Below are 13,901 nucleotides of genomic sequence, written 5' to 3'. Positions count from 1 at the left end.
GGCCGGCGCCGGAAACCCTGGCCACCGGCTTTTTGCAGGCCCTCCCCACGGAGGACACTGCCCGCCAGTGTTCGCCGGAGCTCCTCCTCCTCAGCCGACGGCCGCCCCCGGGACCATTTTCCAGTAACAAAAATTGTGCTCATTTTACACTTTAAAAAAAAGCAGCTTGCTTTAATAACCGATAGTGATGATCAGAATTGATATGTGATCTAAAGGTTCTTGACCTATGCATAGTACAGGAATCTGTGTACATTACTGTTAAAATGTGAAATTATTTCATGTATAAATTTCTTTGATTTTTGATGAATTCTGATAATTTTGTTCAAAAATTTCCTAGTTTTCTTGGCTTATGGGATTGATGGATTGTAGTTCAACATAAGCGGTCATGGGTGAGGACTTAGAGTCGCTAGCTATAATATATAATATATCATTCCTACATTTTGAGGAATTGGAGTCCCAAAACAACACATGAAGTGAGTCTTGGAGGATGTTTAAAGGCATATTAAGATTATAAAATTTACAAGGAGTTGTTTTAAGAATATGAAAGCTTTCAATTGGGTTATTGGCATAAAAGTATAATTTTTAGGATTTTCAGATAACATAATATCATGTAAATTTTCAGTATTTTCACTTGATTTATTGGTCCATTTGCACAGAGATATAACTTTTAGAGTTTGAGGATAACGGACTGTTATAACAATAAATAACACATTCTAACTGTCGTTATTTATTCCGTCCGGGCACGTGTGAACTTCTATTATAACATAACGGCGGAGGGCTGAAACTGTAATTACAGTCCCCTGTTGATTAAGCCACGTGCACCGCACGCACGGGCAATGCGGCACTATTATTATGAGTAAATTACGGAGGTCAAGATTTACGTTTATTCAGTAAAACTTGCACTTGCACCCATCAAATTAACACTTAATGAATTCATTTATCGTATATAAAAAAATCAAAATTTCTGCTGCATAATGAATAAATTACAAAAAGTTTCTAAGATTAGAATTAAATTATACTTATATTCAATAGTTTAAAAAATCTATATCTATCCTCATAAGATTTATTTTTATTCAATACTTTAACCCATAACTTAAGAGGTTATTAGCCATACCATTAATTTAAATGGAACTTAATGTCACGCCATAAAAAATTAAAAAATGACCAAAATAGCTTTAAATGATATAACATCCACTCAAGTAGGAGAACAGATATGAGGTGCCTTGGGTCTGAGCTTGATCTTGATGAATTATTAGAAAAGAGCCATGTACCAAGAAAAAAGCAATCCAAATCTCTCAAATGAGTGGATGGCTCTAAAATTTTTTGCTGCAAGGAACATTGATTAAGAGTTTTGTCGGTTGAGTCAGCCTATCCATGGTCAAAGCTAAACTATGGAATCATAACCGATGCACCCTTCCAAAAGAAGATGATGGGGACATGAGAGCCCTTCATCCAGATGATCCTGAGCCCCCGGATTGAGTCAGACCCATTTATTTGCATATTTATTTTATTTTTATTTCTAGGCTTGTTTGCATTTTAGGGCTTATTTGTGTTATTTGTGGGCTTATTAGGAGTTATTTTTGTGTTAATTTGACCCTATATATAGGGGACTATTTTCATGATTAGAATTTTAATGAAGTGATTTGGAATTTTCTTCCCCCTATGTTCTTTCTTCTCTTTTTCTCCTCTCCTCCTCTATTCTTCCTGCGTCTCTACAACCTCTTCTTCCTTCTTCTTCTCTTGTTCTTCCTTCTTCTCCTCTTTCCCCGCACTGGTGCTGCATCAACTTGGTATCAGAGCCTCGAGTTTTGCCTCTGTGCCAAAACCCTGGTCCCTAAACAGCGTCTTTCTCCCTTGCTGCCACTTGAATCCACCGCCACCCCGCTGCGCAGCCTCACCCCACCGCCTCCGCCTCCCCGACACTGCTTCTCTATCGGCTTCCCACGGCCCACCACCCCTTTCCTCTCTCTCTCGATGCTCATCAAAAAAAAAAAAAAGAAATCCTTTCTTCCCCTCTCAGTTTTCACTTAAAAAAAAAGAAGAAAGGGGAAACCTTGCGGCTGCTCTTCCCCTTCCACCCGTCACCGCGCCCGAGGCCACCACTGCCACCACCAGGTGCCGCCAACAACATCGAACCCCCGTCGGTCGCCCACGCCGCTGGTATCAGGCCCCACGATAGCGCCGCCGCCCCGAGTGTATTGCGTCCGCTACCAACCGTCGGCGTCAAGTCCACAGAGGGGACCGCCGCCGACCTTCACTGCAGGCCACAAAGCCGTGGCCGTGATCTCGCCGCCGCGAAGATCGGCGTCCTCCCGAACCGTCGGGAGGTTGAAGAAAGCCCTAACGGGTAAGTACCGAGCCCGTTAACCCACAACCCATTAGCCCGGTTCAAAAAAAAAAAATCACGTGCCTTGCACGTGAGGACTAACGGGTTATCGGAGCGGGTCACGCCCGACAACCCGAATCCGACAGGATCGAAGGTTTTTTAAAAAAAACGCACGTGACCCCACGTGTTAAAAAAAAACAAAAACAAAAACAAAACCCTTACCTGTTCTTCTTCCCCGATCATCTGCCCGCCGACGCCGTCTTCGCCGAGCAGCCGAGGTGCCGCCGTTTCGTCCACGGTGCCTCCCCGCCGCCTGAGTCCAACCGTCGCCGCCCCGTCGCCGAGCGCCGCCTCCTCCGAGCGCCCCCTCCGGCTCCGCCGCCTCTTCCGAGCACCTCGAGCCGTCACCGCTCGACCTCCGGTGACCGAACCGTCATCGCCCTCCCCGACGGGCAACGTCGCCGCGCCGGCCAGCCTTCCCCACCGTTGCCGAGCCCTGTGCGCCTCCTTCTCCGCGGCTGACCGCAGCGCCGCTCCACCGCCTTTGCGCCGCACCGCCGCCGCACCACGCTGCCGCTGCACCGCACCGCCTCTCACCACCGCTCGCGCCTCACGCCGCCCGAGCTTCTCCCTCCCCCTCCCCACAGCAACTGGCATCGGTCAACAACCCCAAATCGAACCACCCTTTTCCCACCTCCCTTATCGAGCCAGCAGGGCCTCACCCGAGTCCCATCAGCCCCCTGTGAGCTGCTGTCCACCAAGGCCTTCAGGCCCAATTTCCCCAGCCCTTCTCTAAAGGTACATCGATCCATTGTTTTACAGGCCCATAGCCGCAGGCCCATAGGCCAGTCAAGTTCCGTGCGGCTGATTGTCTCCCCGCCAAGTTGCTATGATCAGATCCAAGTTGAAGCCCATTGAAAGTGTCCATAAGCTGCAACCGCACACCGATCGTCGCCCCAGCCCACGAGCACACATTCTGGTCATCTACTTCACGACGGGTAATGAGGTTTCCACTTTTCTTGGGCTTGTTCATTTAATTATGTTCTAGTTCTCTTGCATGATAACCATATTCTTGAAACTTACTTTTGTTGTCAAAATTTAGAACATAGAACCCCTACTTTCAAACCCATTCTATTCGCCTTTTAAAATCTAGATATTAAATTAGCACACCTTAGTAACATGACGTTTCTCGATATTATTCGATCAGATTACTTTAGGATCAGAACAACTGTACTACTTGATTACAATCTAACTTCTTAAATTGAATAATCTTAATCCTTAATTCTAAATAACCGAAGTAAAAATCAGCAACATTTAAATTTTAAGTTATTATTGTGAAGACTTGCTGATTTCTGAAATCATAATAGATTGCATTAGTAGGTTGTCCTGCATCAAATTTGGTCCTACATTATAGTTATTAGGGTTTCATTAGTGACACTGCATTTCACATCATCACCCAGTGTCATCATTGCATGCCAACCTGTAGTGATATGGAGTACTATCTCAATCAACCTAAAACCCCTGTAGCTACTATGAATTCCGACATTTTGAGATCTATCATAGAACAGATCGTTGCCATGCGGGCTGGATACAAGGAATTCACACTTGAGATCCGTGAGCTCATGCAAAATTCTAGGACCTCTACACCGCCAACCCCACATGTAATCCTTCCCCATTTTCTTGGGCACCAAACCCAATGCTCAAGGTGTCAACAATTCGACCACATAGCATCCCAATGTTCCATTAGAACCTACCTAATTACTAAACCAGAAGTTAGGAACCAAGAGGTTGAATATGTCGAAGAAATCTATGAACTAAATATAGAAGGCTTTGAAGACGAACCTACAGAATTAGACTTTGTCCAAAATGATTCCCAAAGGAAGACTATTTATCTAAGTACAACCAAGCCACTTCACATCACTACTATCGAAGAGGTAGTGACAGATATTGAGAGACAGTCACCTGAATTGGCACTTGTAGCTAAAGATACCCATGTGGCGTCCAATCTTGAACATTCCCCTATAGTAGTTTTTCTTCTAAAGGAGTTTCATAATGTAGTCCCTGATGATCTTTCGGATGCACTTTCTCCAATGCGTGATATCCAACGTGCAATTGATCTAGTTTCCGGAGCATCTCTGCCCAACCTTCCACATCATAGGCTCAGACCGAATGCATATGCTAGGATCTGGAATTTAATGTTACCGACAATTGAGTTTGCATGTAATAGTTCGGTTAACAAGTCCATAGGTATGAGTCCATTCGAAGTGGTGCATGGTTACAAACCTAGGCAACCCATAGACCTGTTTTTCATGTCTTATCAGTATAGAGTCTTTGAGTCTGCACAATCAATTGCATCACATCACATTCATTGCATCAAGAAATCAGCAATTGTAGTCACTTTAATAACTTAAAATATAAATTCCTTGCTGATTTACATAGACGCTATAAAGAGTTAAGTGAAAAAGATTACGTCATGATAAGAATTAGGCTTGAACGATTTTCTTCAGATACGTTTAAGAATTTGTAAACTTGTAGTGCAGAACCGTTCAAAATCTTAAAGAAAATCAGTTCGAATGCATATGTTGTGGATCTTCCTGATGATTATGGGATTAGTGCGACATTTAATATTGAAGATTTAGTCACATACAAAAAGATAATATTCATGCCTTCTGATCCCTTTATTGATATACCTACCCATGTTGGACACCCTGACCTATTACCTACTGTGGAGCCACCACCTCCCAAATTTCATGCACGGAGAGAACAAATAGAACATATATTGGATGAGTAGGTTATTTCAACCAGGAACGGTGGTTACCAACGTTACCTTGTTCGGTGGAAAGGTCGACCAAAGTCTGATGTGACGTGGATTTTCAGAGCACAGTTGCAGTACCTTGACCCCGATCTTCTGGAGCAGTACGACAGCCGGCCAGACCTGTACTCGACGGGGTCGAGTTTTTCTCACCCGGGAGGAGTTGATGGGGACATCAGAGCCCTTCATCCAGATGATCCTGAGCCCCCGGATTGAGTCAGACCCGTTTATTTGCATATTTATTTTATTTTTATTTCTGGGCTTGTTTGCATTTTAGGGCTTATTTGTGTTATTTGTGGACTTATTAGGAGTTATTTTTGTGTAAGGGGATTTTATGTTAATCGTGTTTATTTGGCTCTATATATAGGGAACTATTTTTTTTTTTTGGTTAAAACGGCAATTCATATAGCTCTAACGTGAGTACATCCTGCCAAATCAGAAGAAAGTAAAAGATGCAAATGTGGCGGTAGCTCCACTGTGGATGTCCAGTGGAACTCCCCGGAGTGTCGTGCAACATAGGAGGCGACCCACTCTGCAGCCCTGTTCGCCTTCCGGAAAATATGTACGGCCTGAAACTCGTCCATCTCCATCGCCAATCTGCGAGTCTCCCGAATGAGCGGATGCCCATCTCCATACCTATCAGCACCCCGGATCCAGTCTATGACTATGGAGGAATCCCCCTCAAGGTACACCCGGCCGGCCCCGAGCACCCGCCTCGCATAGGATATGCCCGCCCAAGCTGCCCACAGCTCTGCCCCAGCAACCGTGAGACCAGTCGAGCCCCAGCCTCCCGCTGCCACCAAACTCCCAAAATGGTCTCGGATAACAAATCCAACCCCTCCCAACCTCCTGTCCGTCACCACACTACCATCAAAATTCACTTTAAGATAACCAAGGGGTGGGGGTATCCAAGAAACAACGGCAAACCTGGGCGCTAAAACAGCACTGCGGGTACCCCAGATGTCCCTAGTCATCCCAAGTGAAGACACGACAGTACAAGAAAAGACCTCCTCGGCCTGAAGCACAGCTCTCTCTACCACCATCCTCGTCGAGAGCCTCCTGCCCTCGAACAGTCGAGCATTCCGGTCCAACCAGATGTGGTAAGCCAAGTATGCCCTAAGAATCCCCTCCTCCGCAAGCCTAGGGCTCCGCACCGTGGCCCGCAGTAAGTGTATCAGATCCTGGGTCGTCTCTACGGAGTGGGGGATAGGAGCAGGAGACGACCTCCATATCTCTCTAGCCCTAGGGCACTGCAGAAGCACATACTGAATGGTCTCCTCGGTATCCGGACACACCTCACACCCCTGAGGGACCCTCATGCCCCGCCTAACTAGCACACTCCTGGTAGGAAGGCAGCCCCAAGCCACCTTCCAGATGAAGAGCGCCACCCGTGGATGAATCCGCATCCTCCAAATCCAACCTCCCTCAATCCGTCTAGCTGGCTCCCTACTGAAAAGGGCATATAGATCCCTAGCTCGCACCTGTGATCGGCCCGACGGCGCCCAGACCAGCCTGTCAGACTCCCCCTGAAGTGGCACCGGAAGACCCAAAATCATCTCTGCCAGCTGCGCCCCAAACACCTCTCGTAACAGCCCCTCCCTCCATCCGCCCTCATCTGGATCCAACAAGTCACTGACCCTCTGGCCCGCTAGTCGCACCGAGTCCACCATGGTCGGCATACGGCTGATCGGCACAGCGGTCACCCAACAATCCTCCAAGACATCGATGGAGCGACCATCACCAATAGCCCATCTAATCTCCGATAGTACCCTCCCTGCTCTGGCACACATCTCCCGCCACACCAGAGAATGGTGACGGGCTGCTCTCACACCAGAAACCAAAGCCCCATACTTGGCCCTCATCAGCGAGGACCACATACTATTAGGCTCCATGACATACCTAGCAGCGTGGCGAGCCACTAATGCCTCCCTCCGTACCAGCAAAGACTGCACCCCCAAACCTCCATATCTAGTGGGCTGGCACACCACCTCCCATGCCAGCAAATGAATACCACCTCTACCGCCTTGCCTCCCCCAGATGAAATTTCTGACTAGCTGCTCAATGGACCTCAGAACTGACACTGGAATGAATGCATGGGAAAGCAAATAAATGGGAATCGAAGAGAGTACTGACCGAGCCAAAGTGACCCTCCCCATCATAGATAGTGAGTGCATCTGCCGACCCTCCATCCTCTGCTTGATGCTAGCCTCCAAGTAGGAACAATCTCTCCCGCGCAATCGCCGGCCAGAGAGCGGGACCCCCAAGTATCTCATCGTACCATCATGCTCGCCCACCCCCAATATCTCGCTAATGGAGTGTCTCACCTCCTGTCTGGTTGACGGGCTAAAACAAACTGCGGATTTCGAGAAATTAACCCGTTGACCAGACATGGCACAATAGTCCTGTAGAATCCTACCCAAAGCCCGAGCATCCCGGCGTGTCGCACGAGCTAGCAACAGGCAGTCATCCGCGAAAAGCAGGTGGGAGATCGAAGGGGCATCCACCACTGGCCTATAAGCCTCCAACTCCTGAGTAAGCACAGTCTGATGCAGCACTCTGGATAGTGCATCCGTGCAGATGATAAATAGTAGAGGGGATAGGAGACATCCCTGTCGTAGCCCACCCACAGACACAAAGTAGCAAGAAGGCGTACCATTCACCAGAATGGCAAAGGATGGAGACCTAACACAACCCATGATCCACCGAATCCACGCCTCAGGAAACCCAAACCCCTGCAGGGACTGATGAACAAACTCCCATCGCATCCTGTCGTAGGCCCGCTCCATATCAAGCTTGACTCCCATCAAGCTTCTCCTCATCGGGGCCCTCTCCAAGTCAAACATGAACTCCTGGGCAATCATGATATTATCGGATATGCTCCGGCCTCCTATGAAAGCTCCCTGCTCCGGACTAATCAACCTCGGTAGAATGTCCCGCACCCTAACGGCAAGGATCTTCGCCGTAGCCTTGTACATAGTGGTGCACAGGCTAATCGGTCGAAAGTGACCCGGCTCAGAAGCATCCCGCCGTTTCGGTATAAGGGTAATGAAAGTGCGCTGCCAGTCCGATGACATTACTGCTGTAGTGAAAAACTGCTGTATGGCCACCGTCACGTCCTGTCCCACTATCAACTAGTACCTCCGAAAGAACAATGGTGGAAATCCATCCGGCCCTGGCGCCTTGTCCCCCTCAAGGGACCAGATCGCCTCCCGAATCTCCTCCACCGAAACCGGCCTGATCAATGCTGCAGTCTCCTCCTCCGACACCCTCGTCGCCGGCATCGCCATCTCCACACGGCCCCCCTCTCCTGACTGCTCTGTCCACCTCGCTCTGAAAAAACACTCCACAATCCTCCGGATCATAGCAGGGTCATCTAACATCTGGCCGTCCTCACTCCTAATAGCTCTAATCTTGTTCTGGTTTCCCTGATCAGCGTTGCCTGATGAAAGAATTTGGTGTTTCGATCCCCCTCTAAAATCCACTATACCCTGGACTTCTGTCTCCATAGTGTCTCCTGCTGTCTTAGAAGGGAATCATGTAAAGCCAGGTGTGATCTCAGTTCCCCCACCTCCTCCTCTGATAGCCCCCCCCTCTGTGCTTCCTGGGCCTGTAAACTAGAAATGGCCTCCTCCTCCTCTGTCCTCCTGAAGATGTTCCCCACTTCTTCCCGATTCCACCTTCTCAGCCTCCTCCTGGTCAACTCTAGCCTGCGAGACACCCGGTACATGGCGTCACCCCTAACCGGGGATCTCCATGCCTCCCTCACCATCTCCCAGGACCGAGGGTAGCTGAGCCAAATCTTCTCAAACCTGAAAGGGGAACAAACTGGAATGTGTGCCTCACTACTCACCAAGAGTGGACAATGGTCCGATGCGATCCTCGGCAAATGTCTGACATGATAATCTGGAAAGCACTGAACCCACCCAGCTGTGGCACAAGCTCTATCTAATCTCTCCCAGACACGGGCCCGTCCCTGCTGATTATTGCACCATGTATACCTAGGTCCCGAGAAACCCAAGTCAATCAGTCCATTGATTGAGATGAAATCCTGGAATTCTTTGATCTTCCTATTGAGGGAGAATGGATTCCCCCCCATCTTCTCCTGAGAGTCAACAATGCAGTTGAAGTCACCAGCTACCAACATGGGATGACCATGACTAATCATCTGAGAGGCCTCCTCCCACAGGGCCCTCCTAACTCTGTAGTCAGTGCTAGCATATACAGCTGAAAGAACCCAAGGTCTCCTATCACCCTCCGAAATCACCATGATCACCTCTTGATTACTAACATTGAAACAAGCCAAAGCACAGCACCCCAAACCCCACATAACTATTATACCTCCCGACAATCCTTGAGAGTCCACAGCATAGAACCCCCACGATCTCGGTATCGCCCTTCTAGCCTTCTGTACTCTGCCACCACAAAGCCGGGTCTCAAGAAGAATGCAAACATCCGGGTTGTGTTGTTGCACCAACCTGCGAAGAGCCGGGGCAAATGAGGGTTTCCCCGCGCCGCGGCAATTCCACAATAAGATCTTCATAAATTACCCATCGGTCCCGCAGAGCCCACACCTCCGGAGCTGTTACTTTCCCCTGCATCCACTTCCATGCATCCTGCACCTCCAAGAGAATTACGGCTCACTCCCTTTGCCGAGGCCATTAATTGAAGCAAAACTTGAAGGTGCTGTCCTCCACTGTTGATTTGTGCCATATGGCACGCACTATCCGTTGTGCCCGTGCCATACTCACCCTGCTTCCCTCCACAACTAGAGAACTCCTCCCCATTCCCTATGACACCCGAATTCCATTTCCCTGGGGCTATTTCAGACTTAGTGCTCACCTGTGCCATTTGGCACGGCAGAGACTCCTTCGAAGCTGAACCGTCTCCCTGTTTTGAGCCTCCGCCGATGCCATCCTCTCCACTAGCCTGCCCCGCCAGCGCCTCCCCCGAGTGCTTCTCCGGCGACATCGCCCGGCCTAGCTCCGGCAAACCCACCTCCATCGAGAGCGAACGGAGCAACCGGCTTCCCGTGCTCACGGCTGGCTCGTTCTGATGATCGGCATTAGCCCCCGTGAGCTGCTGATCCGTCCGGGGAGGACGGCCTCGCACTGGTGCAAGAGGCGGAGGTGAGCTCCGGCTCCTCCAACGGACGCCAGCCGCCGGCCGCCACACCTTCGCACGGACTGGCACCTTCCCCCCATCTGGAGTCGCTGAAGCTCCCACGAAAGGGTCCACGACCGGTTCAGCCCTGGGCGGACTCCTGAAACGCTTCAGCGGGCTCAGGCCCGGTCCACTCGGTCGAATGCCCCCACTGGAACTGGGCCGCACCTCTATCCGGCCCAGACTCGGCAGAGCCCGGCCCAAGCACTGAGTCGCCTCGGCACCTGACCCGGAGCCCGCTCCGAGTTTACTCGTTTCACCCGTCAGCAGACTCGCTCCCGCTTCCGATACATCCTTCTCCGGCGTCCTCCGGCGGGCCACCTTAGTCGGCTTCTGCCACCCTTCAAGATCGATCGGTGAGACCGTTGATGCCGACCCTTCCTCCGTCCGGCTCGGACCGGGACCGGGCGACGAGGGCCCCATCCTCTTCCTTGCACCGGGGCCGGATTTCTCCTTCTTCCAGGACGCCGACGAGGTCGACCCAATCCGATTAGTCACAAGCCATGGGCCAAATACACCTTCCTCCCGGGGCCGATCTCCCCCTCTCACGGCTTGCGTAGGAACCTCCGTCGCAGCATCCCCATTGCCAGCCTTCTCAGATCTAGTTTCAGACTCCGCCAGTTTCGTCCCCTCCGCCACCGGAGACACAAACTCACAAACCGCCGCCGAATGACCAACCCGCCCACACTTGGAACATGGGGCTGGCAGGTTTTCATAGACGAAACCCTGCCAGAACTTCGTGTCTCCACCCGCCGATCTCCCCAACACCCATGTTCCCGGCACAAGTGGAGCGGAGACGTTCAGTTCCACCTTCACCCTCGCAAACCCGTACCTCCGTCTATCCTCCGTGTAACCATCCAAAGCCAGGGGAATGCCATCCCTCGCCGCAACCTTGAATATCGTTTCCTTCTTCTAGAAATCCATCGGCAGTCCGGGGAGGCGGAGCCAAACAACCACCCGCCCTATGCCGCCGGCCCCCGGTGTCACACCCCTGGCTTTGGCGCGCGCGGGGCGTGCGCGGGCTCTGCCATGCGCAGGCCGTGGCACTGGGCGCACGGCCGGGCAGAGCGAGGAAGTGTGCGGCGGAGCACACGCGAGTGGCCAAAGGCCGGCGCTGGCCTGTGCACAGGCTGGGCGTTGGAGGCGCACAGCCAGGCCAGGCGCCGGGGCGTGCGCGGGTCTACGCACGCAGGATGGCCACGGGCGCGCAGAAGGCGTGCCGAGCACTTGGCCGTGGCCAGGCCTTGTGCGCACTGCACAGTGCGCAGGTTACAGCGCAAATGGCAGTGGCCCTGTGCAGCGGAGACAGGCCGGATCCAGCCTGTGCACAGGGGCGCACGCAGCGGAGACGAGCGCGGATGCTGGCCCATGCGCAAAGGCGAGCGTAGATGGATCAAGCGTGGAGGCCAAGAGAGCGCGCGGGGCGCGTAGGCGTCGGCCCACCTGCAGGCCGTGCGCGGGGCACGGAAGGGCGGACGCTGCGGCGTGCGAAGGAGGCGCACGCACCAGGCCTCGGGACGGCATGCGCAGAAGACGCGTGCCTAGTCTTGGCCGTGAGCAGGCCGGGCGCAGGAGCGCGCGGCCAGGCCGAGCGGAGAAGTGCGTGCGCGGCGTGCGCACACAGTCGGCGGACCGTGCGCGGGCGTGCGCACGGCAGAGCGGCATTGACGCGCGCAGAGGAGCTGGACCGCGCGCAGGTGCGCGCGCGGCCAGGTGAGCCAGGGCCGGGCCTTGCGCCAGGGCAGTGCGCGGGGCGCAGGGCAGGAAGGACGCGAGGGCCGCGCAAAGGGTTGCGTGGCCGAGGCCAGACCCTGATCAGCGTGCGCGCGGGGCGCGCGCGCACAGAGACGGCGAGCCGGGCGTTCCCGCGCGCACGCACAGAGACGGCGAGCCGGGCGTGGACGCTCGGTGGATCAGCAGGGCCACGCGCATGTGCGCGCGCGGCCGAGCGACCAAGGTTTGAGCAGTGGCCGGGCGGGCCACTGCTGCGCGCAGGCAGGCGCGCGCAAGAAGCCGCGGGCGCAGGAGCGCGCCCGCCCAGTCTGGCGCAGGGCAATGGCCGCGCGCAGGCGCGCGCGCGGCCGGGCCGGGCGCGCGCGCGGGCGAACCAGGGCGCCGGGCGGCTCTGGGCGGCGGGGCAGACAGCCGCACATGGGCTGTTCCCTCAGCAGACCGCAAGCGGGCAGTCACATGGACTGTCCATGGACACTTGGCGGGCTGCTGTGCATTGGGCGGTGGCTGGGCAGGCTGCGGGGCAGCTGGGCAGGAGGAAGCACATTCCTCAACCGCCAAGGAAGCACAAATCCGGGTGAAAGACCTATTGGCCAATGGGAGGCCGTGGAGGGCTTGCACACGGATTGGTTCAGCTTGAGGGAGGCTGTAACCAGATGGCTAAGGGCTGGCTATAAAAGGGCCCTAGCCTGATGCGAGAGAAGGATTTTGGCTGAGGTCTTGTGGTAGGATTCTAGCCAAAGGAAGAGAGCTTGGAGGCTTGGGCGGGGCTACTTTTGGGGCTGTTTTGAGGGTCGCCAAAGGAGCGCCGGGCCACCAGACCCTTGGCCAAAAGGGGCTTGGCCAAGGCATTGAGGCATTCTGAAGGTCCTTGGCCGGGCACTTGCGGAGGCATCCAGGAGGCTGCTGTGGGCACTTCGGGCTGAGGCTTTTGGCCACTTGGGAGGGTTCCAAGTGCTGGCCGAAAGGAGCAACAGAGGTGAGTGCAGTCCTTGTGTGGATTTCTTTTGGGTGGCTTGGTGAGGATTTCGTGTGCCAAAAGAGGGAGGGCATTCGGTCCTAGGAGGAGGCGGGTGCATCCCACGGCCAAAGAGGGTCTTTGGCCGGGCTAAGTGTTAGCCGAAAGGGGGTTTTCAGGGCAAAGATAGGCTGAATACGTGAGTTTTGTATTGAGCTAGCCTCTCGGCTTGTGAGGGCACATTCTTGTATTCTTGGGAAGAAATACACGACCCTTTTCCCTTATCCTCGTGTGCAATATGTTGTGCGTTCATGGGAAACAAAGGTAGCCTAGCCATGCGTTTGGAGTCCACCAAGAGCCTTGTTGGGAGCATCTCGGGCTGAAGGGTTTGGGACATTTGGGAAGGTCCTAAGTGTAGCCAAAAGAGGCCGAAAAGAGGTGAGATAAGAGGTCTTGTGTGGGGGTCCAAAGAAGGAGGCAAGGTGAAGGTTTCCCACGGCCAAAGGGTTCTTGGCCGGGGCAAAAGGAGTTGTCCACAAGGTTTAGAAGGGCTGAGGTGAGCAAAATCAGCAAAGGGGCCTTCTAACCTAGTTATCTACCTAGTCTTGGGGGAGTTGTCTAAGGTGTGGGACTTAGGCAAGACCTTAAGAAGTGGGGGACTTGGTGGCTGTTCTAGAGCCAAACCAAGGTGTGCTTAGGGGTCGATCCTGCCCCGGTTTGCACAAGGAGGCTGACCAAGGGCTTGGGCAAGGCCAAGACTTGGTGCCGCACACCGAAAAGAGGGAGAACTCAAGAAAAATTTGGTTACTCCATCCCGACCTTTTCAAGGGTGTGACACCCGGGGCGAAGTTGGGGCGCCACCGATCCATAGCGAGGAGCTGTCCCGCCACTGTCCACGGACCATTCCGCATAGC

At 53.0% G+C, this 13,901-nt stretch overlaps 1 protein-coding gene across 1 annotated transcript; it reads right to left on the bottom strand.

The window, feature by feature from the left end:
* Positions 1-8,269: 8,269 nt before the first annotated feature.
* On the bottom strand, positions 8,270-9,678 carry LOC149768246 (uncharacterized). Its single transcript, XM_089927858.1, has 2 exons — positions 8,707-9,678; positions 8,270-8,659 (listed from the first exon to the last, which is right to left on the bottom strand). The coding sequence occupies exons 1-2, from the start codon at positions 9,676-9,678 to the stop codon at positions 8,270-8,272; spliced, it is 1,362 nt and encodes a 453-aa protein (XP_089783984.1).
* Positions 9,679-13,901: the final 4,223 nt, after the last annotated feature.

The sequence above is a fragment of the Phoenix dactylifera genome, chromosome 2, assembly GCF_051530095.1.
Source record: "Phoenix dactylifera cultivar Ajwa chromosome 2, Ajwa_hap1_PhDact_Kaust_v1.1, whole genome shotgun sequence".
NCBI classification, from domain to species: Eukaryota; Viridiplantae; Streptophyta; class Magnoliopsida; order Arecales; family Arecaceae; genus Phoenix; species Phoenix dactylifera.
Note: the sequence above shows the minus strand (reverse complement) of the source record. Positions and strands in the feature narration are given on the sequence as shown.